This window comes from Phoxinus phoxinus (assembly GCF_949152265.1).
Source record: "Phoxinus phoxinus genome assembly, chromosome: 17".
In the NCBI taxonomy this organism is placed as follows: Eukaryota; Metazoa; Chordata; class Actinopteri; order Cypriniformes; family Leuciscidae; genus Phoxinus; species Phoxinus phoxinus.
Window position 1 is genome coordinate 6,528,646 of NC_136892.1, and position 16,729 is coordinate 6,545,374.

Here is a 16,729-nt window from a genome sequence, read left to right on the forward strand (position 1 = left end):
AATTAATTTTTGATTGTTGCATCAAAAACAGACATATTTGAATTAAATGTGAAATATAGATCACGACGAACGGCAACAAATAATTCAAAACATATGTATTGCTTATGCAGACGTTACGGTTGCTTTAAGAAAATTTCCCGCTTAGCTTGAGTGAGTCGTTTGGTGCGGTCCTGACCGGTTCTTCTGACAGAACTTCAGAACAAGATTTCCACCGTCGAGCCATTTTTGGAGGACACAGTTTTCAGGTAAATGCGGGGTGATGTTTTGTTGATTTTGTCTAATTTTATGTTCTCCTGCTTAAAGCCCGCAATTTTCACAAATTCCCATGATCAATCATCGTTTAAATTAACGATCAATTAATCAATTAATCGTTAGCCTTAATGCTGCATAATATGCGTCTGCTGCATGGCCAACAGCGTGACAGGGTCGGCAAATCCTGCTCAAAACGCAATGTTCCTCACCTAATGAATGAGAATTGTTTTTAATCTAAATAAAAGGCTAGTAGGATTGTAAAATGTTTCGATGTGATTGATCACTTAATTAAATTTTAATTTAGTAATTAATTAACTAACTGTGGACGAGCTCTCCCTGAACAACACACTTAAGACGGCAACTAAACCCAATGCATCACAACGATTTAATACAATAGTGTTCTCATGTTATGTAATATGTCAGTCCCAAATTATTTATCGTTATTATTAGTCGTGCATTTCTGTTTGAGCTGCGCGCGCTGAATGAAGGCTACCATTAATCTGGAGCACTTAGTTTGCGAGCGCGTTATTTAACTCAAAGAAACGCATGCTATATGAGATTAATCAGATATATTCAAAATAAACATAATATTACACAAAATGTAACAAAATGACACGAATGCACAAGTGAACTTGAACTAAGTTACGTGCCATTCATTCAGGATGACTCATGTTGTGAACGTGCTCTTCCTGGAGCAACCCGACACGGCAACTAAACTCATAATGCACAATATTTTATTACAATATTGTTCTCTTTATAATGTTATGTAATATGACAGTCCTCCCAATAGTCATTATTAGTCGTGCAGTGCCGTTTCAGCTACGCGCACTGAAGCTGATCACGCGCACTACAGCGTTAATTCAAGGGATGCATCCAATATAAGATAAATCAGATATAGATAGGCATACACAAAATAAACACAATATTACACCTTACATTTGCACAAAACAAAAGGCTGTGAAGGAACACGCAAACTTATAGTCATAATGAAGGTGTAAAATGGTCCCAAACAAAACGCACTCGCTTTGTTTCGCGGTTGAGCAGCGCGCACGCGCATGAGCCTGCTTAATCCATGATCGAGAAGTTGTATCAATTAAATGTATTATCGACAATTAATTGATCGTCGATGAATCGTTGACATCCCTAACGTATTCGTATTGAACCGTTCGGTACGAGGCTTTCGGTTTGGTTTTCGGTACGCATTTTCAAACCAAACAAAATTTTGTTATTTCAAATGTAGGCGCGTTGCGCGTGGCAAGTGCTCTCATAGTGTAAGAGACACTAGCGCGTCCACAACATTACCCCACATTAAATGGCAAATGTAATGTAAGCAGAATGAAACTGCGCTACTCGTTATTGTGTGGTTGACGGACCGTATATCAGTTTGGACCAATTGGTCCACGCGCGACCGATTCGACCATCTACTCAAGCTACATCTACTACATCAATTCGACCTAGTGATCTTGATCAAGCAGCACTGTTACTACACAGCGAGATCCAGTAAAGAAAGCATTTGAATTCGCCACTGAAGTAATAACATCGCTGCAAGATCTAGTGAGAAACATTCACATTTCTCTGTTATTAACGGATCAAACGGCGCTGACGTGGAAACCAGGAAGAAACATTGTGCCATGAATGAACTATTCAGTGTCCACAGATCAGCAACATTCACCATGGATTTACTGTAGTAACACTACTAACTGTAACCATGGAAGTATGGCAGGAATAGTAAAAGCTATAATGCTTTCAAGTAACATTACGTCGGTTTTATTTTGACATTATGAATACAATTGCTGCCCTCAAATGTTAATCTGAACTAAAATAAACCTTTGTTTAATACTACTACAATATTACATTTCATTTTGTCCAAGGAGCTATTTTGTTTTATATGCTCCTAAGAAAAGTCTATTATAGCTCCATCATTGTTCAAAGTAAAAAATATATCATACTTTATGATGTTAGTTTTAATAAAAATGAAAAAATCAAGGCAATTTCTCTGGCATTTCTTTCTTTTTGCTGTGTCGTACCGAACCGTGACACCAGTGTATCGTATCGAACCGTGAATTTTTTGAACCGTTACACCCCTAATAGATATATAAGATTTATATTTAGTACAACAGTATTTGTTGTACTTTATGTATCCTTGTTACACTGCATTGCCTAATTATTACTTTCTCTTTTCCCCCCCATAGCAATACCAGGCCATCAGCAGCTTTTCCTTCACTTTTTTAAGTTCCTAAGTTCCCTTTTGATGTTCAGGCTAAGTTGGACCAAAAACAAAGCAAACTTTCATCATCAGAAAGGATCAAAATTATAAGAACGTTGTATGAAAGGTTGGCTCAGTACAGTTTGTAAGTATTCCCCATTAACTTTGCCAAGGTCTTAATGGGTTATAATTTTTAATTCAATTTTAAAAACAATTTATTGCTAAACTCGTGTTTAAATTATTTTTGCAGGTATCCGACTAATGAAGAGTATGTTCAAGTGGCAAGTTGTATGACTGTTTTTTGTACATAGATCTGCGTAAGAAATATTTGAATGATCTCACACTTGTTGGTGATGTTTGTGTTGATGTGTCACAGGTTTGTGAGTCAGAGCATGCATGGAAATTAGCACTCTACATACATCATGGAATGAAAAAAAGAGCATCTGTCATGCTAGTTTAACTTTGGAATTATGGGCCGAGAGGCCATGTATTCTTGAAATAAAGAACTTGACATATATATCAAGTGGCTAAGGCACTCACTCTGAGGTACCCCTTTTTAAAGGACAAAGAGGGCAATGGATATGTAAGTAAATGAGTAAATATTCTACTCTTGGTTCTGTTCATACAGGTTGTTGTTTTGTGTAAAAAATAAAATAAAACTTTGACCAAATATTATTTTAAATAGCACACATGGCACATGTCTATGAAACGCAAGTTTAAATTTGAGCGGACACCTTTGGCTGATGTTGAAGAAGTGAAAAGACTTAAACAAAAGTTTGGTCATTCAAAAAAGTCTTTGCAACCTGAAAAAAGCACTTGCAAACAAATTACAACTCCTTTGGTGAGAGCATATATTTATAAAAAAAAAATATTTTCTTTTTTTTTACTATGTTACATGTTACCAGTGTATTGTTCTCAAATTTATCATTACAACAAGTGACAAGATGCAAACATTTTAATTATTTTCTTGCCTAGAAATTTTCTACCTGATTGTTTTTGTCTGTGCACAAGGACATTGATGTTGTTGGGGAGGATGTTGCCTCAATAGAGGGACATGTAAAAGTCCTACAGGACCAATATCGAAAGACGCAGCCAGATACTCGCATTGTTGAAGAGCGAATGAGGAGGACCTTTGGCTGGAGGCGGAAGGAGATTACTGGTGGGATGACTGTTGTAGACGCTGTCAACAAATATCCGTTCTTGAAGAGTCCATCAGGGGTTAGTGTTCAAATTATAAAAGTACACAAACCCATTGACATGTAGGACACTGAAACTGTATAAAACCCTGATTTTTCTTATGCTTGTGTCTTTTTATTTCAGCTTTATCAAGAAATTGGTTTCCTGTATAAGTCTGTCAATCTCTGCCGGCACTTTCAAGACAATTTTGGAAACATTGCATCCAGTGTGCTAAAACTTGCTCAAGGGAAATCTCTTTTAGCAAAGCCACAAAGAAGCTAGAGAAGAATCTCTCATTGAAGACCATCTTGGTAATTAAACTTTTTAATCTTTATCCTATTTAATAAAGGGATAGTTCACCCTAAAATGAAAATTTTTGATTTTGATTATTCACCCTCATAACATTCCAAACCTGTATGACTTTTGTTCATCTTTGTAACACAAATTAATATATTCAAATGAAGTTTAAGAGCTTTATGTCCCTCCATTGACCGCTACTTAACTACCACGTTCAAGGCCCAGAGAGGTAGTAATATCATGTCAATATCATGTGATATCTTTTGTTTCAGGAATTGATTTCAAAGCAGCACTTCTCATGTTGCCAGCCTTGTTCAGAGAGAAGCTTGAACACTTCATTGTGCTTGGGGAGGTGCACATATGTTTCTGTCTATGACTTAAATGTCTATCATTAAATGCATTTTAGAATTCTTTAAATATATTTACTGCCAACATATACATTGGGTGAATAATAATCTTACCCCTTATGCATGTAGATTATTTCTCATCAGTTAACTCGTATGATCATAAAATTTGATTGAGATAAAATCTAATTTGTGCTCTTGTCTTTTAGAGTGAACCATCTTCACCATATCCAACTGTTCAAGTACAGGACGCCACTGACTGGAAAAATGTGCTTACAAGAAGAGTCACTGCAGTCGTCAGAGTTGATGGGATAGAGATCTGCCGGGCTAGTGGTGTGGATGAAGGGGCTCTTGCTGCATTTTGTGTCTATTTTGTCTTCAATTTGACATATCCATCTCACTTAAAGAACACCCTGGTGTTTCTTCAGCGGTATGTTTTGAAACTTACTGTGGATGGTGACAAGCCTCTACCTACCCCAGTTACCAGAGTAATCAACCTTTTACAGTAACATCTGCAAGAATGCCTTGCCCTTTCTGTTGCCCTAAATGCTCTCGGAGAACATTCACAATTGTCAAATTAATCCAGCACATCGGCCTCATTCATGCACATGAGGCAAATTTTTCAATAACTTGTGGTCTTAATGACTGTCAGAGAACGTTTTCAAAGTACGAGTCCTTTAGATGTCATGTTTACCGAAAGCATAAACACACAGTGTTACAACGGACTACGACTGATGTTCCTCTATCTCTGTTTGAGGACATTGAGGAAGAATGTCCTAATGATAGTGTTGCCTTTTCTGCCCCCCCAAACATGAAGGAGCTGTTTCAGCAATTTAGGCCCCGTTTACACGATGGGAAAACGCAGATATTTCTCTGCGTTTTGGCCTGTCATTTACACGAAAACGCCATTTTTTATCCCAGAAAACGATTATTTCTAAAAACTCCGGCCAAAGTGGAGATTTCTGAAAACGCCGGTTATATGTTGTCGTGTCAACTGGGAGAAACGGGGTTTTAGGTTCTCTCTTGTCGATTCTGAGGATTCTGATTGGCTTGCATGGCTTTATCCTTCTCCCTACACTGCCGCCCATAGGTTTAGCATAGTTATAAAGGCGCTCGACGGCGTATTTAGGCGGGTTGTGTGCACGATGTTATTATTGAAAACGGAGGGGGAGAAATATTCGTTTCTCTAAATACCCGGCTATGTGTAAATGTGGCCTTAGAGAGAACTTATGTGCCTTCGTCCTGAAATGCAGAGAAAAAATCACCTGCCTCAGTCAGTGCAGCAAGAAATTTTGGATGATGTGAATTTCTTATTTAGTTTTTTCAAAGAGAACTATGATGCATTTCTTGCATATCATCTAAACAAAAATGGATTTGACCTTGCTGCATGTCCAGAACTTCAAGAAGTGCTACAGTCCCCTGACTTTTTTTCAGAGGCCTCAAGACTTGTTAGGTCTCCATACATGTTCAAAGAGTTTTTTAAGTCAAATTTTCAGATGACTGAACCTGTGCAGTACACATTAAGAGACTCAAGTGGTAACAAGGCTGGAAGTTACTCATACGTTCCTATTTGTGAGGTATTAAGGACATACTGTTCTCATGAGGACATTTGGGACCAAATACAAACTGAGTTGACCATAGAAAAAGATCAACTTTTTCTAAAAGATTATAGAGATGGACTTCATTTCAAAAACCACAAATTCTTTGCAGATAACCCACAAGCCCTAAGGCTACATATTTACGAGGATGAATTTGAAGTTTGTAATCCCCTGGTATCTAAACGTAACAAGCATAAACTGTGTGCAATTTACTATACAATTGGAAATATGGGTACAAAGTATTGTTCTCAGCTGAAACATATTCATTTAGCTTTACTTGTTCGCTATAGCCTTGTGAAACAATTTGGATTAGATGAAATTTTGAAGCCATTGATAAATGATCTCGAAAAGCTTTCATCAGAAGGAATTAATGTACTTGTTGATGGTGTGGAAAAAAATGTCCATGCAGCTGTCGCAGTTATATCTGCTGATAACCTTTCTTCTCACTTAATAGGTGGATTCAGCATGTCATTTAATGCTGGTAGAATTTGTAGGTACTGCATGGCCACACACAGCAACATTAAGAGATGTTTTAATGAATCTGACTTTGTTTTAAGAACTACTGATGTTCACAGATACCACTTGGAGTGTGTAAAGGAAAATCCTGACACGAAAGCCATTTATGGTGTTACCAGAGGTTGTCCTTTTGACAAACTGGACTACTTTGATGTCACAACCTCACTTCCACCGGATGTGATGCATGACTTTTTTGAAGGTGTAGTTGTCACGAGGTGACGAAATTCCAACTTTCCCCCTGTGAGGCGGAACTAATGTTCATCGCGATTACCTCCCGCCGGACCCATAATAATGGAACACCGGGCTACTTCCGGTTTAGCGCAACATCCCCGCGAATGGGGTGATTAGCCGAAATCGCCGGCAGCTGGGCACAAGGGGATTGGAGCTCCGCGATTGGGACAAGTTGCAATATGGGGAGGATAAGAGGAGAGAGGACAAACACAGGAGGGTGCGGGGGAAGGCATGCGGGCCGTGGAGTTCTGAAGGAGCAAGTAAGCTGGCGATCGGGCATGACAATTGATACACGGGAGTAAGAGCTGGACACATTGTGGAGGGGAGAGAAAATTGTTGGATGTGGGATCTTTTGTGAAGGAACTGTGAGTAGACCGCTTGACCTCAAAATCTTCTCTCACCGTATATTCTGATGTGAATGTTGGGCAGGAAATGGCAACGGCCTTACACCTTATATTTTCCACTTGAGGGTTGATTTGCAGTGATGGAATGACGTGATGCACAGTTTTGATGTGTGAGTGTATGCTTAAACCCGCTGAAGCCTTTCCACTCACCTGCATGTCATTATAGAGCCCTTGAGAAAAAGCTCACTGTGTTGTACCTTACAGCAAAGAGAGAGAAGGTTATGTGAAGATCCATCGAGAGGGAGAGAGTGTGCGTAAATACGAAATTGATTGACAGTGTACTATCTACTCATCTGCTTCATTGAGAAGACGCCAGCCGTAAGTTCTCTGTTGACTCTGAGAAGAAGAGAATTACGTATATACTTTACCTGCCTGCTTTGCAGTGTTTCCCTCCCATGAGCCCCGTGTATGCCCAAACGTCTGTGTGTGGAAGTCACTTACTCATCTGCTTCATTGAGAAGACGCCAGCCGTAAGTTCTCTGTTGACTCTGAGAAGAAGAGAATTACGTATATACTTTACCTGCCTGCTTTGCAGTACTTTCCTCCCACGAGCCCCGTGTATGCCCAAACGTCTGTGTGTGGAAGGCACTTACTCATCTGCTTCATTGAGAAGACGCCAGCCGTAAGTTCTCTGTTGACTCTGAGAAGAAGAGAATTACGTATATACTTTACCTGTCTGCTTTGCAGTGTTTTCCTCCCACGAGCCCCGTGTATGCCCAAACGTCTGTGTGTGGAGGTCACTTACTCATCTGCTTCATTGAGAAGACGCCAGCCGTAAGTTCTCTGTTGACTCTGAGAAGAAGAGAATTACGTATATACTTTACCTGCCTGCTTTGCAGTACTTTCCTCCCACGAGCCCCGTGTATGCCCAAACGTCTGTGTGTGGAAGTCACTTACTCATCTGCTTCATTGAGAAGACGCCAGCCGTAAGTTCTCTGTTGACTCTGAGAAGAAGAGAATTACGTATATACTTTACCTGCCTGCTTTGCAGTACTTTCCTCCCACGAGCCCCGTGTATGCCCAAACGTCTGTGTGTGGAAGGCACTTACTCATCTGCTTCATTGAGAAGACGCCAACCGTAAGTTCTCTGTTGACTCTGAGAAGAAGAGAATTACGTATATACTTTACCTGTCTGCTTTGCAGTGTTTTCCTCCCACGAGTCCCGTGTATGCCCAAACGTCTGTGTGTGGAAGTCACTTACTCATCTGCTTCATTGAGAAGACGCCAGCCGTAAGTTCTCTGTTGACTCTGAGAAGAAGAGAATTACGTATATACTTTACCTGCCTGCTTTGCAGTACTTTCCTCCCACGAGCCCCGTGTATGCCCAAACGTCTGTGTGTGGAAGTCACTTACTCATCTGCTTCATTGAGAAGACGCCAGCCGTAAGTTCTCTGTTGACTCTGAGAAGAAGAGAATTACGTATATACTTTACCTGTCTGCTTTGCAGTGTTTTCCTCCCACGAGCCCCGTGTATGCCCAAACGTCTGTGTGTGGAAGTCACTTACTCATCTGCTTCATTGAGAAGACGCCAGCCGTAAGTTCTCTGTTGACTCTGAGAAGAAGAGAATTACGTATATACTTTACCTGCCTGCTTTGCAGTACTTTCCTCCCACGAGCCCCGTGTATGCCCAAACGTCTGTGTGTGGAAGTCACTTACTCATCTGCTTCATTGAGAAGACGCCAGCCGTAAGTTCTCTGTTGACTCTGAGAAGAAGAGAATTACGTATATACTTTACCTGCCTGCTTTGCAGTGTTTTCCTCCCACGAGCCCCGTGTATGCCCAAACGTCTGTGTGTGGAAGTCACTTATTCATCTGCTTCACTGAGAAGACGCCAGCCGTGAGTTCTCTGTTGACTCTGAGAAGAAGAGAATTACGTATATACTTTACCTGCCTGCTTTGCAGTACTTTCCTCCCACGAGCCCCGTGTATGCCCAAAAGTTTGTGTGTGGAAGTCACTACTCATCTGCTTCATCGAGAAGACGTCAGTCGTAAGTTCTCTGTTGACTCTGAGAAGAAGAGATTTACGTATATACTTTACCCGCCTGCTTTGCAGTACTTTCCTCCCACGAGCCCCGTGTATGCCCAAACGTCTGTGTGTGGAATGCCACCCGCTTGGACGGAGTAAAGGGAAGTTCCATCTACATCCCCTTGTCGGGCACCTGTTCCAAAAGAGTACTTACCTGCACGCTCGCCGGATCCAAACACAGTGAAGTTCGGTCCATATCTCTTGCCTGCCCCCGCTGAAGGAGAGGTACTTACCCAAATACTTATCTGAGCATAGTACAGTAGAACTCATCCATACGTTTGCAGGGTTCACCTGTCGAAGAATAGTATTGACCCGAACGCCCATTGGACTGGAGTTCAACGAAGTTCCATCCATATCTCCTTGCCTATCACAGGCCGAAGTGGACTTCGTACTCGACTCCACACCTTTTAACTTTCTGAACTTTTAATTGATAAATAAAGTATTCTTTTTATTATTCCTGGTCTGTCTTGTTTGGCCTCTGTCCGACTCCCCAAGGGTGGAAAAGGTGTTCTAGGGGTGGGTGCAGCCAGTGGCCCGCCCCGACCTGTGACATAATTTGGCATAGTCGGCAGGGTCCGCCTTGGGTTGAGTAGATAGAGGCTGAGCAATGGCAGACGAAGATGCACCAGTGGGTCACCCACATGTCATGCCCATTTTTATGGGAGCCCCATGGGCCCAAAAGTATGGAGGACCTGGTTCGGAACTCAGTTTGTCGGCATGGAAAACGCAAGTTGAATACTTAGCAGGTTTACAGGGATTGAACGCTACACAGAAGACTCAATTTATCATAAATTCACTTGAAGGCGAAGCAAGGAGGGAAGTGCAAGCGGCGCCAGAAGCCACCCGAGCTACTGCCCAGGCCCTCCTCGATTTCCTAACAGGACAATACGGTGATGCAACCCCTGCAGCTGTTCTTCGCATACAATTCTTCAACTGCAAGCAAGGTCCTCGGCAGACCATTCGTGCTTTTGCTCTGCAACTGCGGGAACAATTGTCTCGGCTGGAGAGGAGACAAGACCATGGATTAGGAGGAGGAGAGGCCCTCTTAAAAGACCAGTTCTTGTTGGGGCTACAAGATGGCCCGATACGTCAGAGTCTTCGTGTACAGCTGCGTCGCAATCCTGCTCTGACGTTCGATGAGCTACGCCAGGAGGCCTTAGCCCTCGAACAGGATCATGCTGGCACCCCGGATTCCCCCCAGTGCATGGCTGCTAATGCCGCCAGCGGCCCTTTACCTCCTGTGCCGCCTGACTGGAAACAGGCCCTACGAGATGAGTTGCGAAGAGATGTCCGTGAGCAGATGGCCGAGTTATCAAAAACGTTCCTAGAAGAATTACGCCGAGAACATCGTCGCCCATCACCACCGGTACGGGAGCGGGCATATTCCGACGGTGGTCAATTTCCAGAGCAACGTCCTTCCCGGTCATCCGGGCTCCGTTTCCAATGGGACGAACAAGGACGCCCCATCTGTAATGGCTGTGGTGCTCCAGGTCATTACGCCCGGCAGTGCAGTGCACGCCGAGGATCACAGGGGGGTTTTTAGTGTCTCCGGCTACTGTGGGTCAAGTGGTCGGAACCCCCCTAGTCGACCCCTCTCCATCAACGGCTAAAAACTGTCTGGTTGGTCGCTGTCCCCTGGTGGTAGCTCGAGTCAATGGGACGGAAGTCCAATGCCTCCTGGATACAGGGTCTCAAGTCACACTGTTCTCCGAAAGCCTGTCTCGGGAATTATTCGGGGTTCAGGATCACTCCGTTGCGGACGCCCCCTGGTTAACTCTGCGAGGGGCCAACGGTTTAGACATTCCGTACGTGGGTTATCTGGTCACAGACCTGGAGGTCCAGGGAACTCTGGTGGCTCAAAAGGGAGTGGTGATCGTGCGGGATTCCTGTCTGGGAGCTCATCGTGCCCTGCTGGGGATGAATGTAATTACCGAATGCTGGGAGGAAGTGTTTAGAGCGAGACCTACATCTGTGACCCCGAAGGAAGAGAAGCAAGAGTGGGATAGGATTGTGGCTGATTGTCGCCGAGTCTGCCTGGCGGCTGTTCAACGGGATCAGGAACATGTGGGGAGAGTGGCATGCCGGTATGCAATATCGATTCCGGCTCGGAGCGAGGCCATTATCTGGGCTCGCCTCCCAGCTCAGCTCCACAGGTCCCAGGAGTGGATCCTGGTGGAGCCTCATGCGGATTGTCAGGCTGTGGAAGTGGCCCGAGGATTGGCTTCTGTCTGTCGAGATCGAGTGGCCGTCCGACTACGAAATACGAATCCCTATGCTGTAGACCTACATCGACACCAACGTCTGGCCCGAATTACGGCAGTAAGCCCGCAGCAGGTTCTTGAGGAAGGGGAGGTGCAGTTCTGCCAGGTGGGACCTACAGTAGTGGAGGTGGCCCTGGCACAGACCGAACACCCGACGAGCCGAGCGGAAGGAGAATTGCCGGCCTACCTGACTGGAGAGTCTCTGCGAGGCGATGGGTTGGAGGAAGGACAGGCAAGAAAACTCCAAGACTTCCTGGTGAGATGGAAACACCTATTCTCCGCACACGAAGAGGATTACGGAAGGACAGACATTGTAAAGCACCAGATACCGACTGGGGATGCTCCCCCCAGCCGGGAACGCTACCGACCCGTGCCACCAACCCTATATGCCGAAGTACGCGCCCTCCTAAGGGGAATGCTGGAGAAGGGCGTTGTTCGGGAGAGTAGCAGCCCGTGGGCGGCACCCATCGTTCTTGTTCGGAAGAAGACCGGGGCATGGCGGTTTTGTGTTGATTACCGGAAACTGAACCTTGTTACCAAGCGGGACGCTTTTCCCCTGCCACGGGTTGAGGATTCCCTCACTAGCCTCACCCGGGCTGCCTGGTACTCCACCTTAGATCTGGCTAGCGGTTACTGGCAAGTGCAAGTGGAAGAACGAGACCGGGAAAAGACTGCCTTCACTACCCCTTTTGGCCTCTTTGAGTGGGAGCGTATGCCGTTTGGTCTGTGCAACGCTCCCGCCACCTTCCAACGTCTCATGCAGCGTTGTTTGGGGGGTCAGCTCATGGACTCCACTCTTGTGTACCTGGACGACGTTATCGTGTACTCTCCGGACTTCGAGTCTCACCTCCGGCACTTGGAGCAGGTATTCCAGTCCCTGGAACGATACGGGTTAAAACTACAGCCCGAGAAATGTCAGCTGCTCCAGAAGGAAGTGAAGTTCCTGGGACATCGGGTCAGTGCGGCTGGGATTGCAGTAGACCCCGACAAGGTATCGGTCGTCCAGGAGTGGGCCGCCCCCAGAACAGTGCGCCAGGTGAGATCCTTTCTGGGATTCGTGGGATACTACCGGCGGTTCATCAAGGATTTCTCCAAGGTCGCCAAACCCTTAAACCAACTGCTTGCAGGCTCTGGTCGAGCCCGGGGGCGTGGGTCCCCGTCCATTTCATGGGACCCCGCCTGCGAGTCGGCCTTCCGGAGGCTGAAACAAGAGCTGACTCAAGCCCCAATTCTGGCCTATGCCGACTTCACCCAGCCATTCACGCTCTATACGGACGCCAGTAACCTGGGTTTGGGGGCCGTATTGGCACAGCGACAACAAGGAGAGGAGAGAGTTGTCGCTTATGCCAGCCGAAGCCTACACCCAGCCGAACGGAATGATGCCAACTACAGCTCCTTTAAACTTGAGCTCCTCGCCATGAAGTGGGCTGTTAGCGAGAAGTTCAAGGACTATCTATGGGGAGCAAAGGTGGTTGTAGTCACGGATAACAACCCACTGGTCCATCTTCAAACTGCCAAATTGGGAGCCGTTGAACAGCGGTGGGTGGCACAACTGGCCAACTACGATTACCAGCTCCAGTATCGCCCGGGGAAGGAGCATACTAATGCCGATGTACTGTCCCGGCTCCCCGAGAGTATGCCGGCTGGTCCCACTCCGCCCCAGAATGCACTGCTCGAGGAAGGGCTGATGGTGGGGATCATAGAAGCCCCTGGTCTTCGGGAGGAAAGAGTTCCCTCAAGCTGGGGTTGGGACCCCCAACGATGGAAGGAACGCCAAGCAGAGGATCCGGCTTTGGCCCAGGTACGAGACTGGCTACAGCAAGGAAATTGGCCGGAAGGGGAGGCACGGCGTGTACAACTTCAAGGGGTGAAGCGGTTGAGGGGGCAACGGGAGCGGCTCATCCTCAAGGAGGGGGTCGTCTGTCGTAGAATACAGGACCAAGCACTGGGCGAGGAAGTAAGTCAAGTGGTGGTACCTGAGGATCAAACCCATGCTCTGCTACAAGCTTACCACACTCACCTGGGACATCAAGGGCAAGAAAGGACTACTTCATTGGTGCGGAGGCACTTCTATTGGCCTGGAATGGAGGAAGCTGTGAGGAGGTTCATTGCTCAGTGCCCACGCTGCACTCTTTTTAAAGCCCGGAGGGAGGTGAGAGCACCCTTAGCCCCCATTCGGGCTAGGGCGCCGTTGCACATGGTGGCGATGGACTACCTGACGTTGGGACGGCCCGCAGATTCCATCCAAAACATCCTCGTAATAACTGACCTCTTCACAAAGTACGCATGGGCCATTCCAACCAGAGATCAGACTGCCATCACCACTGCCAACGCCCTTTGGAGACATGTGTTCCAGCCCTTTGGGTGCCCGGAAGTTCTCCACTCGGATCAGGGGCCTAGTTTCGAGTCTCGAGTTATCAGGGAACTGTGTCAGCTATACGGCTGTAAGAAGACTCACACCACGCCGTACCATCCCCAAGGGAACGGAGGCTGTGAACGATTTAATCAGACCCTGTTGGGTCTACTCGGAACATTGGAGGTGGAACAGCAGGGGAACTGGACGGCAAATCTCCCGGCCGTAGTCCAGGCCTACAATAATAGCGTGCATAGCACCACTGGATATGCTCCTACATACCTGATGTTCGGACGACATGTACGGTTGCCCACGGACTTGTTACTGGGGACCAGCCCCGCCGAGGAAGGGACCAACTTGACAGAGTGGGTGAATAACCACCACCAGCGCCTCCACTTGGCTTACGAGCAGGTCTCTACCCGAATCAACCGAGCAGCCCTCAAAAATAAACGGTTATATGATCGGACGGCCCGGCAGGCCCCTTTGCTGCAGGGAGAAAGGGTGTTGGTCAAGGACAATCGGCGCCAGGGGAAAGGAAAACTGAGCGACCGGTGGGAACCCCAACCGTACGTAGTCCAGCGACAGCTTAGGCCTGACCAGCCCGTGTACGTCCTCCGTCCCGAAGGAGCAACCGGCCCAGAAAGAGTGTTACATCGGAACCTGATCCGCCCTTGTCCCAACTATCCAAGACCGGTAAGCACCGCCACCCCCGCCGAAGAGAGAGCCCATCGAACCCCGCTAATAGGTTGGGCAGTGGTCCCAAGGGGACCGGCCCTTGAGCCAGAGGCAGCAGCTGTACCCTCGCCCCCAAGACGGTCCCTACGGGACAACCAGGGCCGGCCTCCGACACGGTACGGAGACTGGGTAGACCCCTCACGTTCTAGGGACTAGAACGGTTTGGCGGGGGGGTATGTCACGAGGTGACGAAATTCCAACTTTCCCCCTGTGAGGCGGAACTAATGTTCATCGCGATTACCTCCCGCCGGACCCATAATAATGGAACACCGGGCTACTTCCGGTTTAGCGCAACATCCCCGCGAATGGGGTGATTAGCCGAAATCGCCGGCAGCTGGGCACAAGGGGATTGGAGCTCCGCGATTGGGACAAGTTGCAATATGGGGAGGATAAGAGGAGAGAGGACAAACACAGGAGGGTGCGGGGGAAGGCATGCGGGCCGTGGAGTTCTGAAGGAGCAAGTAAGCTGGCGATCGGGCATGACAATTGATACACGGGAGTAAGAGCTGGACACATTGTGGAGGGGAGAGAAAATTGTTGGATGTGGGATCTTTTGTGAAGGAACTGTGAGTAGACCGCTTGACCTCAAAATCTTCTCTCACCGTATATTCTGATGTGAATGTTGGGCAGGAAATGGCAACGGCCTTACACCTTATATTTTCCACTTGAGGGTTGATTTGCAGTGATGGAATGACGTGATGCACAGTTTTGATGTGAGAGTGTATGCTTAAACCCGCTGAAGCCTTTCCACTCACCTGCATGTCATTATAGAGCCCTTGAGAAAAAGCTCACTGTGTTGTACCTTACAGCAAAGAGAGAGAAGGTTATGTGAAGATCCATCGAGAGGGAGAGAGTGTGCGTAAATACGAAATTGATTGACAGTGTACTATCTACTCATCTGCTTCATTGAGAAGACGCCAGCCGTAAGTTCTCTGTTGACTCTGAGAAGAAGAGAATTACGTATATACTTTACCTGCCTGCTTTGCAGTGTTTCCCTCCCATGAGCCCCGTGTATGCCCAAACGTCTGTGTGTGGAAGTCACTTACTCATCTGCTTCATTGAGAAGACGCCAGCCGTAAGTTCTCTGTTGACTCTGAGAAGAAGAGAATTACGTATATACTTTACCTGCCTGCTTTGCAGTACTTTCCTCCCACGAGCCCCGTGTATGCCCAAACGTCTGTGTGTGGAAGGCACTTACTCATCTGCTTCATTGAGAAGACGCCAGCCGTAAGTTCTCTGTTGACTCTGAGAAGAAGAGAATTACGTATATACTTTACCTGTCTGCTTTGCAGTGTTTTCCTCCCACGAGCCCCGTGTATGCCCAAACGTCTGTGTGTGGAGGTCACTTACTCATCTGCTTCATTGAGAAGACGCCAGCCGTAAGTTCTCTGTTGACTCTGAGAAGAAGAGAATTACGTATATACTTTACCTGCCTGCTTTGCAGTACTTTCCTCCCACGAGCCCCGTGTATGCCCAAACGTCTGTGTGTGGAAGTCACTTACTCATCTGCTTCATTGAGAAGACGCCAGCCGTAAGTTCTCTGTTGACTCTGAGAAGAAGAGAATTACGTATATACTTTACCTGCCTGCTTTGCAGTACTTTCCTCCCACGAGCCCCGTGTATGCCCAAACGTCTGTGTGTGGAAGGCACTTACTCATCTGCTTCATTGAGAAGACGCCAACCGTAAGTTCTCTGTTGACTCTGAGAAGAAGAGAATTACGTATATACTTTACCTGTCTGCTTTGCAGTGTTTTCCTCCCACGAGTCCCGTGTATGCCCAAACGTCTGTGTGTGGAAGTCACTTACTCATCTGCTTCATTGAGAAGACGCCAGCCGTAAGTTCTCTGTTGACTCTGAGAAGAAGAGAATTACGTATATACTTTACCTGCCTGCTTTGCAGTACTTTCCTCCCACGAGCCCCGTGTATGCCCAAACGTCTGTGTGTGGAAGTCACTTACTCATCTGCTTCATTGAGAAGACGCCAGCCGTAAGTTCTCTGTTGACTCTGAGAAGAAGAGAATTACGTATATACTTTACCTGTCTGCTTTGCAGTGTTTTCCTCCCACGAGCCCCGTGTATGCCCAAACGTCTGTGTGTGGAAGTCACTTACTCATCTGCTTCATTGAGAAGACGCCAGCCGTAAGTTCTCTGTTGACTCTGAGAAGAAGAGAATTACGTATATACTTTACCTGCCTGCTTTGCAGTACTTTCCTCCCACGAGCCCCGTGTATGCCCAAACGTCTGTGTGTGGAAGTCACTTACTCATCTGCTTCATTGAGAAGACGCCAGCCGTAAGTTCTCTGTTGACTCTGAGAAGAAGAGAATTACG

General features: G+C 46.4%; 1 protein-coding gene across 1 annotated transcript; it reads left to right on the forward strand.

The window, feature by feature from the left end:
• Window positions 1-914: 914 nt before the first annotated feature.
• On the forward strand, window positions 915-4,986 carry LOC306984032 (uncharacterized protein; the record flags this gene model as incomplete). The annotated part of the gene is made up of 6 exons (XM_079584988.1): window positions 915-959; window positions 2,835-2,838; window positions 2,983-3,041; window positions 3,144-3,237; window positions 4,204-4,283; window positions 4,485-4,986. The coding sequence occupies 6 exons, from the start codon at window positions 915-917 to the stop codon at window positions 4,782-4,784; spliced, it is 582 nt and encodes a 193-aa protein (XP_079441114.1). The 3' UTR covers window positions 4,785-4,986.
• Window positions 4,987-16,729: the final 11,743 nt, after the last annotated feature.